We start from the raw sequence: 22,925 nt of genomic DNA on the forward strand, positions 1-22,925 counted from the left end.
TGTTGGAGGTTCCTGGTTACAGGTGTTTCAGTATGATTAGGGAGGGTGGGAAAAAAGGAGGGGGGGTGGCATTGCTAATTAGAAATGGTATAACGGCTGCAGAAAGGAAGTTTGAGGGGGATCTGCCTCTGGAGGTAGTATGGGCTGAAGTCAGAAATAGGAAAGGTGCAGTCACCTTGTTGGGTGTTTACTATAGGCCCCCCAATAGCAGCAGAGATGTGGAGAAACAGATTGGGAAACAGATTTTGGAAAGGTGCAGAAGCCACAGGGTCGTAGTCATGGGCGACTTCAACTTCCCAAATATTGATTGGAAGCTCTTTAGATCAAGTAGATTGGATGGGGCGGTGTTTGTGCAGTGTGTCCAGGAAACTTTTCTAACGCAGTATGTAGATTGTCCAACCAGAGGGGAGGCCATATTGGATTTGGTACTCGGTAATGAACCGGGACAAGTGGTGGGCTTGTTAGTGGGTGAACATTTTGGTGACGGTGACCACAATTCTGTGACTTTCACCTTGGTTATGGAGTGAGATAGGTGCGCACAACAAGGTAGATTTTATAATTGGGGGAAGGGAAATTACGATGCTGTAAGGCAGGATTTGAGGAGCATACGTTGGGAGCATAGGCTGTCAGGGAAGGATGTGGTGGAAATGTGGAACTTTTTCAAAGAGCAGATACAACGTGTCCATGATATGTATGTACCTATCAGGCAGGAAAGAAATGGTCGTGTGAGGGAGCCTTGGTTGACGAGAGAGGTTGAATGTCTGGTAAAGAGGAAGAAGGAGGCTTACATAAGGTTGAGGAAACAGGATTCAGACAGAGCAGTGGAGGGATACAGGATAGCCAGAAGGGACCTGAAGAAAGGGATTAGGAGAGCTAAGAGAGGGCATGAAAAATCGTTGGCGGATAGGATCAAGGATAACCCCAAGGCATTTTATGCGTATGTGAGAAACCTGAGAATGACGAGAACGAGGGTAGGTCCGATCAAGGACAGTAGTGGGAGACTGTGTATTGAGTCGGAAGAGATAGGAGAGGTCTTGAACAAGTACTTCTCTTCAGTATTTACGAACGAGAGGGACCGTACTGTAGAAGAGGAGAGTGTGAAATGGACTGGTAAGCTAGAAGAGATACCTGTTAGGAAGGAAGATGTGTTGGACATTTTGAACAACTTGAGGATAGACAAGTCCCCCGGGCCTGACGGGATATATCCTAGGATTATGTGGGAAGCAAGAGAGGAAATTGCAGTACCGTTGGCAATGATCTTCTCGTCTTCACTGGCAACGGGGGTGGTACCAGGGGACTGGAGAGTAGCGAATGTTGTGCCCCTGTTCAAAAAAGGGAATAGGGATAACCCCGGGAATTACAGGCCTGTTAGTCTTACTTCTGTGGTAGGCAAAGTAACGAAAAGGGTACTGAGGGATAGGATTTATGAGTATCTGGAAAGACACTGCTTGATTAGGGACAGCCAGCACGGATTTGTGAAGGGTAGGTCTTGCCTTACAAGTCTTATTGAATTCTTCGAGGAGGTGACCAAGCATGTGGATGAGGGTAGAGCAGTGGATGTAGTGTACATGGATTTTAGTAAGGCATTTGATAAGGTTCCCCATGGTAGTCTTATGCGGAAAGTCAGGAGGCATGGGATAGAGGGAAATTTGGCCAATTGGATAGAAAACTGGCTAACCGGTCGAAGGCAGAGAGTGGTGGTAGATGGTAAATATTCAGCCTGGAGCCCAGTTACAAGTGGAGTTCCGCAGGGATCAGTTCTGGGTCCTCTGCTGTTTGTAATTTTTATTAATGACTTAGATGAGGGAGTCGAAGGGTGGGTCAGTAAATTTGCAGATGATACAAAGATAGGTGGAGTTGTGGACAGTGAGGAGGGCTGTTGTCGGCTGCAGAGGGACTTAGATATGATGCAGAGCTGGGCTGAGGAGTGGCAGATGGAGTTCAACCCTGCCAAGTGTGAGGTTGTCCATTTTGGAAGAACAAATAAGAATGCGGAATACAGGGTTAATGGTAGGGTTCTTAGTCAGGTGGAGGAACAGAGGGATCTTGGGGTCTATGTACATAGATCTTTGAAGGTTGCCACTCAGGTGGATAGAGTTTGTAAGAAGGCCGATGGAGTATTATCGTTCATTAGCAGAGGGATTGAATTCAAGAGTCGTGAAGTGATGTTGCAGCTGTACAGGATTTTGGTTAGGCCACAGTTGGAGTACTGTGTGCAGTTCTGGTCGCCTCACTTTAGGAAAGATGTGGAAGCTTTGGAGAGGGTGCAGAGAAGATTTACCAGGATGTTGCCTGGAATGGAGAGGAAGTCATACGAGGATAGGTTGAGAGTTCTCGGCCTTTTCTCGTTGGAACGGCGAAGGATGAGGGGTGACTTGATAGAGGTTTATAAGATGATCAGAGGAATAGATAGAGTAGACAGTCAGAAACTTTTTCCCCGGGTACAACAGAGTGTTACAAGGGGACATAAATTTAAGGTGAAGGGTGGAAGGTATAGGGGAGATGTCAGGGGTGGGTTCTTTACCCAGAGAGTGGTGGGGGCATGGAATGCGCTGCCCGTGGGAGTGGTAGAGTCGGAATCATTGGCGACCATTAAGCGGCATTTGGATAGGTACATGGATGGGTACTTAATCTAGGTTAGAAGTTCGGCACAACATCGTGGGCTGAAGGGCCTGTTCTGTGCTGTATTGTTCTATGTTCTATGTTCTATTGTTCTATGTCCTCGTTTCGTTGTCTTTCTCTTAGGCATCTGTTGATGAAATTGCGCGGGTATCCGACACGACCAGCTATCCTTAGCACTGAGGATGTCACCTAGACAACAAAAATTTCCAGCTCGGCGAACAGAACCACAACAACGAGCACCCGAGCTACAAATATTCTCCCAAACTTTCTATTTATGTGTTTAGGTTTCTTTGGGCAGGTGATGTAATTTCTGGTTCTTTTTCTCAGAGGATGGTAGATGGGGTCTAAATCCCTGTGTTTATTGATAGAGTTCTGGTTGGAATGCCAGGCTTCAAGGAATTCTCGTGCTTGTCTCTGTTTGTCCAAGGATGGATGTGTTGTCCCAGTCAAAGTGGTGTCCTTCTTCGTCTATATGTAAGGACACTAGTGATAGTGGGTCATGTCTTTTTGTGGCTAGTTGATGTTCATGTATCCTGGTGGCTAGTTTTCTGCCTGTTTGTCCAATGTAGTGTTTGTAACAGTCCTTGCAAGGTATTTTGTAAATGATATTCATTTTGCTTGTTGTTTGTATCAGGTCTTTTAAGTTTATCAGCCTCAGTTTTAGTGTATTGGTAGGTTTATGGGCCACCATGATATCCCAAGAGATGTGAGTAGTCTGGAAGTCATTTCAGAGATGTCTTTGATGTAGGGTAAAATGGCTAAGGTTTCTGGGCGCATTGTGTCTGCTTGTTTGGGTTTGTTGCTGAGGAATCAGCAGACTGTGTTTATTGCATACCCGCTCTTCTTGAATATGCTGTATAGGTATTTCTCTTCTGTTCGTAGTTCCTCTGTGCTGCAGTGTAAGGTGGCTCATTGAACTAATGTCCTAATGCAGCTTTGTTTGTGGGTATTGGGATGATTGCTTTTGTAGTTAGCTATGTGTGTTGTTTTCCTGTAGATGCAGGTTTGAAGTCCCCCGTTTGAGTGTTTGTTCTACTGTGACACATAGGAATGGCAGTTTGTTGTTCTTCTCCTTCACTTTTGTGAGGATGTTATTGATGGTGTTGTAGGTTTCTTCTAATTTGTTTTGTTTGGTGATGACAAAGATGTCGTCCATGTAGCGGACTCAAAGTTTAAGCCTGGATGGTTGGGAGAGCTGTTTTTTCACTATCAATAGTATCCTGAAATACAGATGAAGAAGGACACCACTTTGACTGGGACAACACATCTACCCTAAGACAATCCAAACTGAGACACGCACGAGAATTCTTTGAAGAATGGCATTCCAACTGGAACTCTAAAGCAAACTTACTTTCAGAACCTCGACCTGAGCTACAAATCTTCTCATGGTCACTAATACAGATAACATAAATAATTAAGAAGGCAAATAGAATGGTGGTCATTATTGCAAAGAGGATGTTGTATAAAAATAGGGATGTTTTACTATAACTATACAAGGCATTGTTAAGACTGCACCTAGAACACTGTATACATTTTTGTTCTCCTTAAGGAGGAATATATTTGCATTGGAATCAGTGCAGAGAAGATTTATCTTATGAGAAATAGTTGTGTAGGTTGAGCCTAAATTTATTGAGATTTATACAAATGGAAAATAATCTTATTGAAAAGTACAAGATTCATAAGGGACTTCTCAGAGTAGATGCCCAGAAAATGAGGAGGCGCATGAGGTGTTCGAGAACTATAAATCAATTATAATAAGCAGTGGCCATTTAAGATAGAGAGGTGCAGGAATTTATTTTCTAACAGGAATTAATCTTGTGAATTCTCTTCCACAGAACAGTGGAAGCTGAATCATTGACTTTATTCAAGATTGATAGATGGTTTTTGATTACCAAAACAAGTCGAGGGTAAAGTGGTGTTTGGAATGACCAGCAGGAATGTGGCCGTAAAGGCCATAACCAAATCAGTCATGATCTGGTTCAGGGTTGGGGTAGGGTTGATGGACAAATAGCGTACTTTATTCTGTAAACTTATGATCTATTATTTAACAATGATTTATTTTGTTGTCAGTTTCTGGCTGTGGGTAATTTTAAATTTTATTTCATCCATGCAATTGGTCAGGGATTTATGTTTCACTTGTGATATTCTCTTTAACACCAGTTACTCTATATATCAGAATGATGAAAGCAGTAATGAACAATTACGTAAGTACTGACTATGTATGTCAGCTGTCTTACCTTTCTGTAGGGCACAATAACTATATAGACAGAATCAAGAGCTGAAATAATGGCTGTACAATACCTCCCATTTAAATGCTTAACAGTTCAAGAAAATATGTAGGAAGGACAACTTTCAAAATAAAGTACTCTGCTTCTTACCATTTATCTGAATGTAATTTACATCTTGAGTCCTTTGCAATTTCCCTGTGATAAACTTATCTCAGTTTTCAGCTTAGTCCATGTCACAAGAGCACACTGCGTGGGAACAGCAATAGACCATATAGCCACGCATGCCTGCTCTGCCACGCAATATAAATATGTCATCTTGAGCTTTGACACCATCTACCTCCCCATTCCTCATGTCTTATTGAACAGAAATAAGTTATTGTTTAACAGTTATCTAAAGACTTATGCCCTCATTGATTGTTTACTGAGTAGGTTTGAAGACAGGAAGGTTGGCAACAGTTGACAATGAATTTGCTATGGAATTGTCTAGTATGTATCCTGGAGTTAACGGAAGTAAACTAATCCTATACAGGGTTACTAATGAGGCTTTGCACTGATGGAGACTGGAGTCATTGGTGATGGGGTGAAAAGCCACTTAATTGCATAACATTATTTGAGACATGTTTCAGCACAAATCAACTTAATGTATTTTGAGTTTTAATTATATAATGGACTGCTACACAGGTTTTAATTTTCCATGTACACTGTACTGCTTCATAGCCAGAGACCTGTGTTCAATTCCAGCCATGGGTGACTGTGTGGAGCTTGCATGTTCTCTGTGTGTTTGTGTGGGTTTCTGCTGGGTGCTCCGATTTCCTCCCACAGTCCAAAGATATGTAGGTGAGGTCGAATGGCCATGTTAAATTGCCCTGTAATACCCACAGATGTGCAGATTAGGTGGATCAGTTGTGATAAGTTTGGGGTCACAGGGATATGGGTGGGGATGTTGGGTGTGGGGAGGATGCTTTTTGGAGAGTCAGTACAGACTTGATGGGCCAAATGACCTCTTGCTGCACTCTAAGCATTCTATGATTCTGCTACAATTCTACTTTGTTGTTGGGAATGATTATAAAAATCTATACATTTCACAAGGGTACGCAAAATTAGTAGATCATTTGTAATACCACAAATCTCATGTCTCTCGACATCTTCCTCTGTCTGCTGGTTCCATACGTTTCAAAATTACACAGTCTTTTTCCATCTTCTCCATTAGAGATGGTAGCAGAATTGTCACTATATTTCATTTATTTCAGTCTCCTCCTGTCCATTTAAACTGACTTTACCATTACCTCTTTATTTATTTATCTATTCAAGAATCAATCTATCTCTGTCATAAATACACTCAATGACTCAATGCCACAAGAATCTGTAGAAGCTGAGTTTCACAGATTCATCACTCTTTGGCCAAAGAAATTCCTCATTATCTCAGTTCTAAAGGGTGGTGCCTTCATTCTGAAGCTGTATACTGATGTCCTAGTATCTCCTACTAGTGGAAGAGTCTCCTCTACTTCAACGATATCCAGGCTTCTCTGGTATTCTGTAAGTTTCAATGAGATTCCCCATCCCACTCCACCCATATCCTTCTAAACTCCATTGAGTACAGACCCAGAGAGCTCAACCACCCCTAATGTGAGAAGTCCTTCATCCCTATGATCATTCTTGTAAACCTCCTCTGAACCTACTCCAACCCCAGAGTATCCTTCCTTAGATATGGGGCCCAAAATTGTTCATACTGCTCCAAATGCTGACTGACCTGATACTTATATAATTTCAATGGTACATCCCCGCTGTTGTATTCAAGTCCTCTCATAATGAATGCTAACATTGCATTTGCCTTCCAAGCTGCCAACTAAACCTGCACGTTATCTTTGAGAATCCTAAACTAGGTCTGCAAAGTCCCTTTTGTGCTTCATATTTCTGAAGCCTTTCAAATTAATGATGTTGCAATAGGACCCAAAGGATTTCTATCCACTTTTTAAAACAATTTATTTATGCCTAATTAGACTTACCTTGACTATCTTCCTATGCTACATTGATGATGGTTAGTGCCACTTCGTGCTTTTGCTGATTCTTTTTCTGTCATTATTTGCGATTTGAAGTTCAAAACCCTTTCCTCAATATATACTCTATTCCTGACCCTTCCAGATGTTCTTTATAGAATCTCCTGTTAATAAAAGATTGTAATCTGTATTACAAATGTACTCTATTCCAAGTGAACAGTAGCATAACCATCTGCATAATTCTTCTCACCTTACTTCCCAAAATCTCCATCTCAATTATGTCTGGGCAGTTTGCACCCCCTTCACAAAAACTAAACTATATGACTCCTCCATGCTCCTTTGCCATTCATTTTAATCATAGCTGATCAATTGGCTCAGCTTCACTTGTCTGTCTGCTCTCATATGTCTTGATTGCCTTAGACCAAATAAAAATGGGTGTCTCCACCTTGAAAGTACTTAACAATGAAGCATCCATAACCTTCAGCAGTCTTAAAGATTTGCAACTCTTTGAATGAATGTTTCCTCATTTCAGTCCTAAACATAAATCGCCATGTCCTGAGACAGTGTTCTAGATTCTCCAGAGAATCAAAGGCTAAAATTTCTTAATTTTTTTTTAAGGAATATTGAAGATTCTCACAGGCAAGTTTCTGCCACACATCAGCCTTTTTGATATAGAGCATACCTTCTTTTCTGAGGTGTTACCCAAGGTATGTGAAATTTCCAGTTTGATTGTACATTTTAAAATTTATTTTATAGATACTATTTAAAACAAAATTCCAAAACATGCAGCCTGCTTTGTTTTATTCTACCAATATTCTTCACTCCTTGCTCAATAACTGTTTCATAGGGACCAAGTGGCCATCAAACTGTGTAGGGTATTGACAGAATGTTTCTCCATTGGGTCCTCACCTACTTCGTCTTTGGTTCATTGTTGGAAGGGTTCATGGCCTGGTGATCAGGGGAGGGAATTCTGGCTGTCTCCTTTCTCCCTACCCTAAAGGCAGTGAGACCCCTTTAGCATCATCCAGGCTGACATAAATTCTCTTGTTTTTTCCCCCATTAACAAAAAAACTGGACATACTGGACAAGCATTGGTGGCTATTGAATATATAGGCCATCACCCTTCAGTTTCCTTTGATATATGATGCTATTTACTGCTATTTCTAAGCCTAACTGACATATGGATTTTGCTTAAGATAAAAAATAAGCATTGGGCTAGAGTAAAAATAATGAAACAACACTATGAAGCTGCTTTATAGTTCGTAAGTCAAAAGAAAATTTTGCAATTACACACCGTTACCCATATTTATTTCTTTTACCAGTTTTAAAGCAACTTCCTCATTTTTTAGCTTCACTGACCACAAATGATTCCCAATTAAAAGATTAATCCATGATTTTTTTTCCATCTAGGCCATGACATTGTTTGATGAGCTTGCAAGTAAATTATGTCAACAGGCAGGAGCATTATCCAGTCAGAACAGTGAACTGCAGGCAGTACTGAGGAACGCTATACAGGTAGGACCTTTTAAAATTTAAATAGTATTACTAATCTTCGTGTTATAATTACAGTTTCTTTTAAATTATACTAGTGATGTGAATTATCCACTGAATGATTGATTTCAAATACATGCATTTGAGCCATTAGTTTTACTTCTATCCCTTGTAAAATATTAAATCTGATATATAACAAGTAAACTTGAAGATTACCTGTATAATAAAAGCTTAGTAAACTGAAGTCAGTGTAGATTCAGAGGAATGATTCTGATTAACTGATTTAAGCAACTCCTTTGAGAAAGTGACATGTCTAGTGAATTGTGGTGAGCCCTATAATGATATACCTAGACATTGAAAAGGCATTTGGAAAATTTTAAAACTAATGCTGTTTGTTAAACTTAACCATGGGTATTTCATATATGTCCTTGGAATGGAAAAAGAAGATGGATAATGTGCACACATTATGGAAGTGTGGGTGAAGAAATTGAGTGGGATTCATCATGTTCCAACGCTGGCATGATTATAGTTTCTTATTTACATGAATTACTTGGACTGAGGCATTCAATGCAAAATGGTCAAATTTGAAGATTATGTCAAACTATGAAAGGCAGTGAAATTGCAGCAGGCAATTCAGAAATTATGGAATGAGTTAGACAATGTAAGTGAATAGAATAATGGAAGGTAACATTTGATGCAGAAAATAAGAGAGAGTACCACGTGAACTTCATGAGTGGCTTTGAAATTGCTAAAGACACAGTAGTGGCTGACCAGCTGTCTTATATTTGAAATCTTATCTGCCAAACCAATGCAAAATTTGGTGTAATGTAGAACCTGAAATGGAACTTCTTTTACCATGGCTTTGTATACCATTACATTTTATAGACTTTATTTTCATTAATTCCCCTCCCCCTATAAAACTGTACTCATTTTTATTAGTTCTGTCAGTACCATAGGCTTGTTGGGAGGGGTGTGAAATTTAATAATATTAATGTAACTTCAGTACTTTCAAAACAGAATGTTTTCGAACATGGGTTATGATGCCCCTGGATGTTTTCATCTGTAAACTGCTCATATAATTTTGTTGCTCTCTATATGCAGACTCAAGTCCAACTTTTGGAAGTTTTGATGAATATTGTGCAGCATATGTGCACTCTTGAGGAAGCTCTAACCTTGTCAAGCGTCCATTCATTATCTCTGGCTGTCTTTCATGTCCTGAAGAATACCTTTAGTCATTGCAAGGTGAAACATGTGAAATTGTCTGTAGCAATGCTTTATTTTCTGTTTGGATATTTCTCATTCTGTGTTTATGAGGGTGAACTTTGGTACAGTTGAACAAGTGTAAGGTGTATCATCCCTTTTTAAGTGGAATTTACTCTCCTTCTGATGTGTGAATGGGGGCAGGAATTTTTTTTTTGCAGAATGCAAAATACTAAAATGCTGAAAAATTTAAATTGGGAAGTACTAGAAATCGTCTGTAATCTCCATTGAGACTGACTGACTCAAAAAAGAACTTACATTTATGTAGTTACTTCATGACAGAAAAAAATTTGAAGTTTTGACCCTGTTGTGATACAGGTAACAATGTCAATCAGAGTCTCAATGATATCTTAGAGTCTCAATAACAACATTAATAACTAGATAATCTATATCTGTGATGTTTATTGAGGCATAAATTTCAGATACTGAGAGAACTTGTTTTTCTTCACGTAGTGCCATAAGATCTTCTTTGTCCATTTGAGAAAGCAGATAGAGCCACAATTTAACCATTCATCCAAAAGACAACAACATTTTCTTGTTATGACACATTGATGCAGCTTCCTCTCATTGTCATTTTAGAACATGTGCCCACATTTCTGGAATCTCAATATTCTATCTTTGAAGCATAACTATTTGCACTACCAAATATGATAGTGACTACTAAACAAAACATCAGAAGGTTGTTAGTTATAGCTTTTTTTAGGATAGATTTATCCTCCTTCATGCTCAATCTCTCCCCGATTATCCTCTATCCTAGCACTGAATCTGAGAATCTTGTATTCCCCCACCCCCCCAAGTACTACTGAAGCTTTTTTTGAAACTTACCAACCTCTTCCTTTAACTCATTCCCAGTGCTAGTACCCTTCTGGTCCATGCTAGCAAATAGTTGAAGTCAACCTTTCACTCTAGCTACTTTCTTTCTCCCTTTAAAATTGCTATCGTCATTATCTTCCCATCAAATAGAAATGTATTTTTTTGTACTTCTGGTCTTTTTTTAAGACATTAAAGGGTCTCTATAAATTCAAGTTAGTTTCTTAATCTCTTGCTATCAGTGTTCTTATCATTCTCTTTTTTGTTTTTCTCTTGTCATCTATAGTAATTTCTCAGGGGGGAGTAAAAGGGAGGGAATAGAGTCAAAGAGACAGAATAGAATAGTTCTTCTGTAAAAGCAGACATTTGCACTGTTTATAACACTTTTTTATTTCTATTATTCAGCAGAGTATGTTTAGGCTAGGAAATATCTATACATTTTATGAAATTATATTGTAAGCAAAATTGAAGATGGTATGTAATGGAGGTGATGGTGATCTCCCCTGCAGACTTGAGAGCCGATAGGAGCTCCATCTCATCTCCCTGGGAATTAAGTGTCATGCGGCACATAACTAGGCAATGGCAGGATTTTCCCAGAACTAAAAGCTCTGGGGTTCTCACCCACTGAGATCTGCTGGCAAGTCAGAAATCAGTAGCTTTTCATCACTTGACAGTAAGAAGGCAGTGGATGCAGTCACCAGCGGCTTAAAATCACTGATGGACCCAGGCACTGTGAATAAATTAGGAGTGGTATGGAGCAATGGGGAGGATATTAAAGCCCAGAGAATACCTCTCCGCTCCAACACCTACTGATTTTAGATACCCTCAATCAGGCATTGAATTATGGACCATGCCCCTGGAAAATTTCAAGAAACCCGAACGATATTTACTTTTTTGGGCTCCCTGTGTGTTGTGTACCCTGCCTCCCGCTATGTAAATATCAACAGTGGCAGGATGAGACCTTTAAGTGGGTGATAATATTCCCTTTAGCACCTCGATAGGGATGACAAATTTGTCCATGGGTCCTAATCTGGACAGAGGTGGAATAAAGGTTCAATTCCAACCTTAGGCGATTGCCTTGTGGACTTGCATATTCTCCCATGTCTGCATGGACTTCCTCTGGATACTGTGGTTCCTTCCAAGGATGTGCAGGCTAGGTGGATTAACTATGGGAAATGCAGATTTATAGTGTAGGGATTGGGTTTGGGTGGGATGCTCTTTGGAAGGTTGGTGTAGACTTGATGGGCCAAATGGCCTGCTTCCACACTATAGGGATTATAAGTGGCAGATCCTCACTTGCCACTCTTGCACCAAACCTGCCACTGGAGGGCGTTAAATTTCACTGAGTTTCTACTTCAGGCCAAGTACTCAAGTGTAAAAAAGACATTCTGGAATATTTGTAGTGAATTCAAACAAGTGACTTGTCATGATATTGATAAACTGTCTTGTACATAATTGCTCTTGTTGACACCTCTGCTTTTTACTTGTATTCAGGACAGTGAGACTTTGTACGGTGGTCACTTGCACTTGGTTGCAGACCTGCTACAATGTTTATTTAAGGAAGCATATTCCCTTCAAAAGGGGTTCATGGAACTCTTGGATCGGATAGTTTTGGAATCAACAGGTGCTTCTGATGATGATATTGCATGTATGGTGGTAGGTGCGTTTGGAATATTCTATTGTATTTTTTTGTCTGCTATCTCTTTAAGCAACTATATAATTTTTTTAATTTATCTGATTTTATGTCTGCATGTTCAATAATACTTTCTTAAAAATATTTAACGTTTTCCCTTGGTTTCTGGTAATCTGTCAATTTGCAAACAAATTGTGGGCAGTGGTTAGCACTGCTGCCTCACAGCGCCAGGGACCCGGGTTCAATTCCCGACACAGGCGACTGACTGTGTGGAGTTTGCACATTCTCCCCGTGTCTGCGTGGGTTTCCTCCGGGTGCTCCGGTTTCCTCCCACAGTCCAAAGATGTGCGGATCAGGTGAATTGGCCATGCTAAATTGCCCGTAGTGTTAGGTTAAAGGGGTAAATGTAGGGGTATGGGTGGGTTGCGCTTCGGCGGATCGGTGTGGACTTGTTGGGCCGAAGGGCCTGTTTCCACACTGTAAGTAATCTAATCTAAGTAATCTAAAAAAAATGTTACTTTATTTCGTAGCGGTTCAGTTCAACTGGATTTTATTGTGAAAATAATGGTGATGCTAACGATGTCACTATTAATAACGCACATAAATTGGTGTCCTCTGGTATAGGTCAGTCTTGATTTTGATGATTTCCATCAAATCTCCTAATATTCTCAAAGGAGGTCAATGCCAGCTTCTTCAATCTATCCATGTAATTTAATTCCTTATCCCTACCGCTGTTCTCATTATTAGCATCACCATTTCCAGTGCCTTCACAACCTTTCAAAGGGTATTGCCCAGATTGCTTTTTTAATATACAACTGTATTATAAATTTGCCTTTGTGCTTTATTGTTCTATTTCTAAAGCCCAGCATCCAAAATGCATTTTAAACATTTTTCACAATCGGCCTTGTCACCTGCAGCATTTTGTCTTTCTAATCAAAATACATCACAACACAGTTCTCTGCATGAAATTTAACCTATCACTGATTTTTTAAAAAAAGTTGTTCTGAGAAATTGCTTTACTTGACTCATTAAGATGATCTTAATGCTTCTTGGATATTGACAATGTTTGGGAGTAATATTTATCATCATTGTTTGTGGTTTTGACATTATGGTACACATATTTATTTAAAATTATCTCCAATTTTTCAGTAGTTCACAACATTTTGAAGATTTGTTCAGTCATTTCCAAAATGGATCATGCTTTACATGCTAACACATGGAAATTCCTTATTAAGTAAGTACAAACTGTATTGGTAAAACATTTTCTTTGTCTCCCAATGCCCTGTTTTGTTTTCTAGAAGACCAATGCTGTTATTTTAGAATATTTCACAAAAATAGTTATTACACCACCCAATTCTAAGGATATTTCTTCATGAAACAGACAGTACTGTACAACTGATACTTGTCTGTTAAGTGCTGGCCACCTCTGACCATAAGTCATGGAAAGGAAAGATACAGAGTGAACTATAACAGAGCATGTATGTATCTTTGATTTAAAATTGAATTACTTTTCAATTCCGTTGGCTAGAGAAAAATAAGCATAGTTATACATGATTTTAAAAACAACTTGACATCCTTTCCAGAATAAGTGTGAAGCACCGGGCATTGATTGAGACAAAGCTGCCACATGATGAGCTTATTACTGGTCTCTGTGAGGACATTCTCTATTCTTACAACTCGTGTCTGCAATTAGCTGAACAAATTCACCAATCTACAGGAATGGTAATTATTGGTTCTTGGCATTTAAGTATGAAACTTACTTAATGTGTGATATTTTTCAGTCAATAAACCTTAGCTAAGCATTACCATTCTCATAAACATTGTCATTAGCATCTCCAAGAATGATTATCAGTTATCCTCCTCTAAAGTAGCACAACTGAGCATCTACGATATGAGGAGATAGAGATAGGGAGCTAATCAATTGTTATCTAAGCTGCCAGGTTCAGTCACTCTTAAGTCACTGGTAGTGCTGACTTTGACAAAACACGTTTAAAAAGTAGTACAGCTCTTACTTGAGTAAAACCTAGTTAAAAGTCATGCAGCACCAGATTGTAGTCCAACAGGTTTATTTGGAAGCACTAGCTTTCGGAGTGCTGCTCCTTCATCGGGTAACTAGTAGGGCAGGACCATAAGACGTAGAATGTAATAGCAAAAGATCACAGTTACGTGCAATTAAAACAATGTATTCCACAAACCTAGATTGCTGTTCAGTCTTTTAAGCCTTAGATAACTTTCTAACATCACACTCTTTGACTCTGATTTCCAGTATCTGCAGTTCTCATTTTCTCCCAGTAGGAAAAGAGGAAGAGCAAGTTGTGGCAAATGAGATATGTGCAAGACCTAAACTAAACAAAAGAATCTTTCTTGAAACCGATCATGTCTCACCAATATTTAGATGTATTTGAATAGCTTAGTAGAACAAGGAAGTCATTGTTGACTTTATCTTGGGATGGAAATGAGATTTTTCTTGCTTTCAACATTTTCCTCTCCAGTCTGCCCCTTCCCCTGGCCACCGCCAAAAGATCCCCTAGCCATTGGCTCATCCAGCCAATAAGAAAGAATATGTCTGGAAATTTGGGCTCTGAACATAAATTCTATTTTAGTTCCTCTCCACTACTCTAAATTTGAAAAATAAATTGAAAGCTATTAACTTAAGCACCAACAGCCTGTGATAAATCATTCAAGTGGTCATTGTTCCTATGTGTGCCTAAATGCTAAAAACGTTGAGAGCTATTTGTCTGTTAGAGCATTACTGCAACCAAGTGAATCTTGCTGCTATGTGCACAGTTTCTAACAGGTGTGTTAGATTGTGATCAGCAGTAGGAATCATTACTCTCTTCGACTCAGAGTCATACAGCATGGAAACAAACCCTTCTATCCTAACAGTCCATGCCGAATATAATCCCAAACTAAACTAGTCCCACCTGTCTAGTCCTGGCCCATATCTCTCCAAACCTTTCCTATTCATGTACCAATCCAAATGTCTTTTAAACATTGTAATTCTACCCAATTTTGCCACTTCCTCAGGAAGTTCATTCCTTCTTATCCCATTCCACCAATGATTTATTATTTTTCAATTAATTTTCCAAATGCTAACATACTTGTTTAAAAATTTACTATTCTTATCACTGAATGTATCCAACAATTTGAATTTTTTTTAGATACACCAAGAAATTTGTTTGTGCTTCCCAAGTTTAGCAACATATCCTTTTTGTTCCACCTGCTCCTTATATATTCACTATTTGTTGTATTGACTAATTTTGCTGAGATTTCTTGCTAACTAGTTCCTAATGTCTTTAAACAGAGGATGTTGAAACCCTTAGCTATTTTAGACATAGTTATAGAAGTCCTTTAACTGCTGATTTTTGTAAATTTTTACTGTGATATGAGTTAACTTAAATTTAAATCTTTCTAAGAGTTATCATTTCCACATAAGCTTTCATGAGTTAATGCAATAGAACTGAAGTTTATACCTTACTAAATGTCTGCATTTCATTTAGGGCAATACAAATACAACTGATTGCAAACTCTTCCAGAAGACCATGAAGCTCTGCCGTTTTTTTGCCAACACATTGGTGCATTATGTCAAGGTAATACAAGCTGTTATCAAGTACTGATTTTTCAAATTATTTTGGGAAAAGGAGGATGATCAGGAACAATTTGTATCCCTGAAAATTAATAACATGAGATTTCTAAATTAAAACATTAAAATGTTGGACATGTTGAATGATTATGTTAGTGTTTATAATAGGAAACAGGATAACGTGAATTCCCAAGGAAATTAATATTGAATTGGGGGTTTGGATTCATTAAAATTAATGTAAGGCAAGTGACTGTAATGAAGAAAATTGTGATACTGAAGAATGATAAATCTCAAGGGCTTCCATTCAAAGGTTTTAGTAGAAATAGATATGAACATTGTAGATTCCTGAATGATAATCTTCCAAATAATTTCGCTATTTGGCAGTATTCCTTTATATTCCAAACTTGTACATGTCACTCTGCTACTTTGGGAGGTTGAGGAGAACTATAGAATTGTAGACTGGTTAACTTACTGTCTATTGTTGAGTAATTATTAGAGTGTATAATTAGGAATCGAGCAGCTGAACACCTTGATAATTTTCACCCAGTCAGAGAGACAACTAGCATATATTTGTAATGGTAGGTCATTCCTGACAAAGCTAATTCGATTTATTTTTGAATAGTTCATGAACATATCGGGCAGGAGATTGTCTGTGTATATTCATTGTATGCACTTGCAGATACAGCTGAAAGTACTTAATAAACCCAACCAGGAGCACATTTCTGGAGTTAATCTTAGGAGCAAACCTGGATAAGTTCATAATGTCGAATGAGTCAAGGATAAAGATATAACATCAGTAAAAATTCCAAATCGGAGGAAGTCAAACATTCTATGATTCAAACTGGATAAAGCTGAACATTGATTTGGCAAAAGTGGACTGAAAGAGCTACTTAGGAAAATAAGTGGGAGGTCTTCAAAGTAGGATTTGATGGAGAGTGTAGACAGTCCTTACAAAAAGAATGGTACTGCCAAATCTAGAGGTAAAAACAATGACTGCAGATGCTGGAAACCAGATTCTGAATTAATGGTGCTGGAAGAGCACAGCAGTTCAGGCAGCATCCAAGACTGCTGTGCTCTTCCAGCACCACTAATTCAGAATCTGCCAAATCTAGAGCCCACTGTTATCCAGAAGCATGCAGGTTGTGGTAAATCAGAAAAATAGAGCTATGACAATCCAAACAAAGTGAATGACTTAGGAAGCATAGAGTATGGAAAGTACAGGGGTGAAGGAAAACAAAAAGTGTACGAAAGAATATTCATCAGTAAAATTAAGGAAAATCTGAAGATCTTTTATCAGTACATTAGAGCAAGAGGATGTATGAAGAAAAAGCTGAACCCATTAGAAAGTTATATGGTAACTTGTGTGTTGGTACAGAAGATGTGGCCAGGGTTCATCGTCATCCTATAATTGACCACCACTCTCTTCACTATCAATGATACAGACTATATGCTGGGAAGTGGAATTAGTGGGCAACTAATTTATTCAGCCAGCACGATATGATGTGCTGAATGCCTTTTCTTTTTGGGCTACAATTTTTTTGTGGTTTTACATAGGGTATAAAGTTTCACATTGAAGAATGTTAACAATGTTGCAACTCATGGGATTGAAACTAGATTATTAATCCTGTTTAGGAAATGATCTGCATTGCAGGAGATGGGTTAGGAAGTTTGGATAGATACTCAAATTGTTCAAATTTGTACCTTCCCACAAACATTTGTGATGAACTTCAATTATTCACTTCATTCACTGAAGATTTTTGTAATTGAATAGAAAAGCACTTATCCAAGTATGATTATGAAGCAAGTCATTATAAACAGTGTAGATGAAAACATAATTACGGCGATACTTTTAGAATAGGTGAGTGAGCAAAATTATGCCAAATGAATTTCCATGTTAGTAAATTTGACCTGCAAAGTGCATACAATTGCTAAAAAGTAAAAAGATAGAAACAGTAGAGATCCAAGAAACTTGTGTCCACATACGTAGATGATTAACATGTCATGGATAGGTGCAGAAAATAACCAAAAAAGCTAATTATACTTATTGAAGTACTGAAGCAAAGTGATATAATGATACAGCACGGATGTTGGCTAATTAACCTCTCGTGCCTTGGTAGATCTTTGAAAGAAGTATTCAATTACCCATACTACACCTTGCACAAGTTAAATAAACTAAAGTAGTTGTTGTGGTTGTTGGGATTTGCAGATCAACTTCCCAACTTGGCGAGCATACCTATAATCACAACAACTGACATCCGAGTTACAAATCTTTACACACATCTTGAACACCTACGGGTGAGAAACGCTAAGACAGGCAAGGAAATGGGAATCCTGTGCCAACTGCCTAAGCGCTACCTGCGAATAACTCTGATCCCTACATGAATGCTGAAGGAATCGGATACTACTACCCTGTGTCAGATACAGACCAATCAATAAACCACAAACCAGGGAAACAGTCAGATGAAACAGTCTCAGGATGATCCAGGTTATGATTACTGGCACACACAACAGACTAGTCAGGTGCAGACAAGAAATTGCATGCCAGAAATCATTAATTTCAAAAACAGCAAATCAGAAGTGAACCGTGACAATTGAACAGGTATAAGACAGAACAGGACCACATACAGGAAGGGAACGGCACTACAAGACAAAATGACTAAGCTAACCAACAGCAGAGAAGACAACATGATAGACACCTGGGTTAGAAACCTCTCCAACAGGCAACTTACAGTCACAGAAAAAGCCTTACTAGCTGAGGGACTCAACTATAACCATAGGGATGCAAAAGCTAAAGACTTTCCAGCTGCACTAGAATGTATCCTCAAAACTAACGGACAAAAAATGAAAATCAGCTTCCCAGCTCGGCGAACATACCCACAACCACGACAACTGACACCAGAGCTACAAATCTTTACACAAACCTTGAAATTAAAGTTGTATATTCAAACAGTAAAACATCACAAGATGCAAGCAAGGGAGTTAATGATCTCATAGATCTAAAACAGCTCAAACGTTACATGCCTATATGAAACTCTTAAATAATTATTTATGAACTGTCCCAATGGCAGCCATTGAAAGTGTTGTACTTGATGTAACCAAATAAAATGTACCAAACGCAGTAAGTAGAAATGGAGAGAGGATTACATTTCATCATACTTCAAATCCAACCTGCCTGTCATTTATGAAAGAAATAATCAAGAGGAGAAATTATGCTACAGTTAAGTGGAATACATTGGTCTTGGAAATAGTGCAGTACAATCTTACCAGATTGTTGCCTAGATTCTAAGCTTTAAATTAAGGGAAGCTTTAACAAACCAGAGTTGCATTCCTGGAATTTAGAAGGTTTAAGTAGTGCCAGGGGAACGGGTAATGTAGAGGGGGAGAAACTGTTCTGTCTAGTTGGAAAAATCTCGGCCTAGGTGGCATTGTCTAAAAATCAGGAATGAAGTTTGGAAACTCTAAACTAAACAATGACAATTATTGTAAAAGTCAGTTGTTCATTTTAAACATAAAACTGGCAGTTTTTTTGGAAAGCAGCTTTGTTGAAGGATATGGGGAGAAAGTGTGTAGTTTCAGTTAGTTCACAGATCAGTCATGACCTCATTGTATAGCGAAACAGACTTGGGTTAAACAGCATATTCCTGTACTAAGTGCTTTATGATCTTATGTATATATTACATGAGTGAATGCTGCACATTTTAAAGTTACCATTTCGTAAAAGGCTTAATGCAGAGACCTTTCTTTCATTTAGAGACGTAATTCTTGCAATCATTTTAGACATATTTCTATTTTTACATTGATTATTTGAAAGAAAGAAACTGGATTTTATAACTTGGCATGGATCATTCAGTCCTGCTTAAAATTACACAAAATACAATATACTTGCTGCTTAAATATTTCGAGGCAAAGTATCATTCTGTTGCACTACTGGTTCAGCATTACATAGCAAGAATGTGTATGTTTATTAGTATCACAGTAAAGAAGTGGTAGATTCCAAATTTTGGATAAATTATCCTTAAATGCATCAATAACTATCAAAGGAAACTCTAAATTTTGAAAATATCTTTGCCAATAACTATTATTTACATTAGAAATAAAAATGCCATGAGTTTTAATAATCTGTGTTTGAATGAATTAAATGCATTTGAAGTTTCAGATGATGATTTCTGTTGAACTAGGATTAACTGGTATTTTCATTTATAATTTGATTATAGCATCAACCTAAGTTTGATTTCTGTTTCTGACTCTCGATTTTAGGAATTTATTGATTTCCTTTCAAGTTCTTGTCATCGTCTGCACCATTTTTACCTTCAGATGTACAGGTAAGGCTACATATCAGTAAACATCAGCAGTTCTGTATTTGATCACTGATCTCTGGAGTAAATTTAGAATATAGATGAGGTATAGTCCGACTGAATGTCACAGGTTTAAAATCTGGTGGATAATGTTTCGTTTGGGTGGGTTGTTTTATTCCCTCAGTTTTCCCCTTTTTCCTGATGTTGCTGACCCATGTTAGAATATAATCTTCGAGGAGAAAGTGAGGACTGCAGATGCTGGAGATCAGAGCTGAAAATGTGTTGCTGGAAAAGCGCAGCAGGTCAGGCAGCATCCAAGGAGCTGGAGAATTGACATTTCGGGCATGAGTCCTTCTTCCTGAACACATTTTCAGCCATGCTAGGATATGTCTCGAATGCATTTCTTCATTATTTGTTCACAGGGTATGAATGTTACTGAAGAAGGTTAGGTAGCATTAATGAAGAGAAACAGAATTGATGGCCCTGATCTTACAGTTTCTGTCTGGTTAAACAGTCACTTACAGATAGCTATTGCATCTCTCAGAAGTTCTGGTGATTGCTCAAGATGTTTAGACTTATGATGGGCAATTGCCCTACTTCCAGAACCCTCTGAAAAAATCTCTAGCTTTGAGCTGGAGTTGGAGACTTCAGAGGGTTCAACTCAGTTGCCTGAGTGGTTACCTAGGAAAAATTGGAGGATTAAAACTGACTCTGCTCTGACTTCTGGATAATTCTATCATGGTTCACCTCATCTGTCCACTGGACTCCTGAATCATTTCCACTGACCCTCCAACCACACCCATCTCCCACTTTCCCCACTCCAAACCCTCCACCCCCTCTATTCCTATATCCAAGTATTCCTATGCTATCCTCTCGTCTTCCTGCCACCTGCACCTAATCAATCTGCAATCTTATTCTCTTAACCATGTGCTATCACACTCCTTCTGTGGCTTAGGTTGCACGCTTATCTTCTCTCAGTAACTTTTCAAAGAGCCTTTGGGACCTTTAACATTTGATTATTTACTGGAATGTGACAGTGAAAAAAAGATTCTCCACGCATGGTTAGCTATCTAATTGGAAGTCTGGCCTGGAAAATCATGGGTGGCTAAATTAGTAAATTTTTGTTTAATATGTATTGGAAATGGAGATTCCAACTCAGATTGGCCCGTATTTTCCAATATTTCAGATTGATGCGCTTTAATCAGTTTTTTGAAATAATTTTCATGGTTATAAGATAATGAAAATGGGTAAAATGTGATTCTGAAATATGATCACTTTTGCATTTAGTGGAAAATTCTAATTTATCATTATAATTCTTTGTGCAGTAAACTACCTCCAAGTTTGTATGCACCGGTTTTGTCTGATGAACTATATGATCAACTTGCTTCCATTGTCCCAGTTGCTATGGATACTCTTATGTCTCAGCTGCTATCATTCAGGCCCTTTGTGGAGACAGTTTTACAAATCAACCAAGGTGAGTTCATGGTAAAATAACATTGATTTCATCTCTTTAAAATAGCTTTGTCCGTGAGGTTAAATCCTTTTCCAGTTGGAACAGAACACAATTCCAGTCAAAATTGCTTTAGAGTTAGAGTCTCTACGACTCTAATGAATATCAAGGGCTTACGTAGTTACTTGGTCTGAGATAATGAAATGTGAGAGAAGTAACAGTGACATTAGTGTAATAAATTTGGAATAAAATCATAAATATGCTTGTAATATACAGCAAAGAAAATTCTCTGTCATAATTGCATTCACAAACCGCTGGTGGCACTTGATGACATTTCCTGCTTGATACATTTTCCTTTGCTTCAAAAAAAGTCATTGTAAAGTACTAAGTATAGCCTTATTTTGTGTATAGTGTTACTTGCAGCAGTTGAGCTTGAATCTAGTCCATTGTTCCAATAGCTAAGTAGGTTAGTTTTAAAGGATTTTAACAAATTAAGGGAGAGGAATTAATTTGTGTGATACCGCATCGCAGGATGCTAGATAGACATCTGAGAATTCCTAGAACAGGCAGTTCAGCAGGCTTGCATCTGTGCAGCCAATTTGGCTTTCATCATTGATATCAGAATACTACTCAATTAATAGCCCATTTTAAAAAAAGACAGTGTCACATGATGTGAACCAGTTTCTTCCCACAACTATGTGAAAGATAGCATGGTAGTGAGCACCTCTGCATTCTAATTCATCAATACTCATTTCTTTAGCTGCAGTCTGAGTTAGAAATTAAAGAGAAAAACTAGCTCATTTTCTTCAGAAATTTTGTTCTTTTCAAACAATTTTGTGGATTGGGATGCTGCAAAGAGAGAGAATGAATATTCTGTTTCTGTGTTCTGATTCTATTTTGCTTAAAGCCATCTTAGTAAAGATACTAGTCTCTGGATTGTTCGCTGAGCTGGAAGATTCATTTTCAGATATTTCGTCACCATATTAGGTAACATCTTCAGTGAACCTCCAGACGAAGGCATTTAATAGTGGTTATCAATTAAAACAGAACAATTATTTTAATTAATCAATTGTACTTGTCAATTTGAATTTTGGTGCAACAGATTTTTAATATCTCGTTTAATTAGTAATGAAATGTTTGATTCAGCCAACTGTGGCCTTTGTGATGGAACTTTGCTCAATATCTCTCTCATTCATATTAAGATTTCAGTTTGGAGCTGGCCCTTCCACAATGTTTGCTGCTGATTAATATAATAGGCAAACTTTCCTCGCAGTCCTGTGAGATTCAAAGTCTTTGGTGTTCTGGCAGCCAGTTTTCAGAGGAAAAGCCAAGGTAAGGGCCACCACTGCATGAATATTTTCAAACGCAACCATGCTTAGTTGTTTGGTTCCAGTAGAAAGTACTGGATGATAATTGAATAAACCTCTAATGGCAACCTGTTGTACAAGACTTTATGCTGTAAGTCTAACATAATCCTCTCTCACTCCACATATTTTCATTCATGAATTAAGTTTCAGTAGCCTACTGGATCATTATGCAATATGGTGTGGAACTGA

At 38.3% G+C, this 22,925-nt stretch overlaps 2 protein-coding genes across 6 annotated transcripts in view; one reads left to right on the forward strand and one right to left on the reverse strand.

The window, feature by feature from the left end:
* usp1 (ubiquitin specific peptidase 1) overlaps positions 1 to 5,017 on the reverse strand; it is a 41,834-nt gene extending 36,817 nt beyond the window's left edge. Inside the window, exon 1 of the mRNA XM_043699481.2 lies at positions 5,001 to 5,017. The gene's annotated coding sequence lies outside the window, so the exon portion shown is untranslated. The remainder of the gene's footprint in view (positions 1 to 5,000) is intronic.
* firrm (fignl1 interacting regulator of recombination and mitosis) overlaps positions 1 to 22,925 on the forward strand; it is a 60,971-nt gene that overhangs the window by 5,720 nt on the left and 32,326 nt on the right. For 3 of the 5 annotated variants that reach the window (XM_043699475.2, XM_087990710.1, XM_043699473.2), the window contains exons 2-12: positions 4,787 to 4,826; positions 7,466 to 7,554; positions 8,258 to 8,362; positions 9,440 to 9,580; positions 11,903 to 12,068; positions 13,191 to 13,275; positions 13,625 to 13,763; positions 15,542 to 15,631; positions 19,882 to 19,946; positions 21,245 to 21,393; positions 22,572 to 22,701. In XM_043699475.2, the coding sequence (XP_043555410.2) occupies positions 4,787 to 4,826; positions 7,466 to 7,554; positions 8,258 to 8,362; positions 9,440 to 9,580; positions 11,903 to 12,068; positions 13,191 to 13,275; positions 13,625 to 13,763; positions 15,542 to 15,631; positions 19,882 to 19,946; positions 21,245 to 21,393; positions 22,572 to 22,701 (1,199 nt within the window). The remainder of the gene's footprint in view (positions 1 to 4,786; positions 4,827 to 7,465; positions 7,555 to 8,257; positions 8,363 to 9,439; positions 9,581 to 11,902; positions 12,069 to 13,190; positions 13,276 to 13,624; positions 13,764 to 15,541; positions 15,632 to 19,881; positions 19,947 to 21,244; positions 21,394 to 22,571; positions 22,702 to 22,925) is intronic. The other 2 variants (XM_043699474.2, XM_087990711.1) reach the window with 2 other exon arrangements.

Source organism: Chiloscyllium plagiosum, unplaced genomic scaffold, assembly GCF_037043375.1.
Source record: "Chiloscyllium plagiosum isolate Xiang-an unplaced genomic scaffold, Cpla_swu_hap1 HiC_scaffold_9, whole genome shotgun sequence".
Taxonomy (NCBI): Eukaryota; Metazoa; Chordata; class Chondrichthyes; order Orectolobiformes; family Hemiscylliidae; genus Chiloscyllium; species Chiloscyllium plagiosum.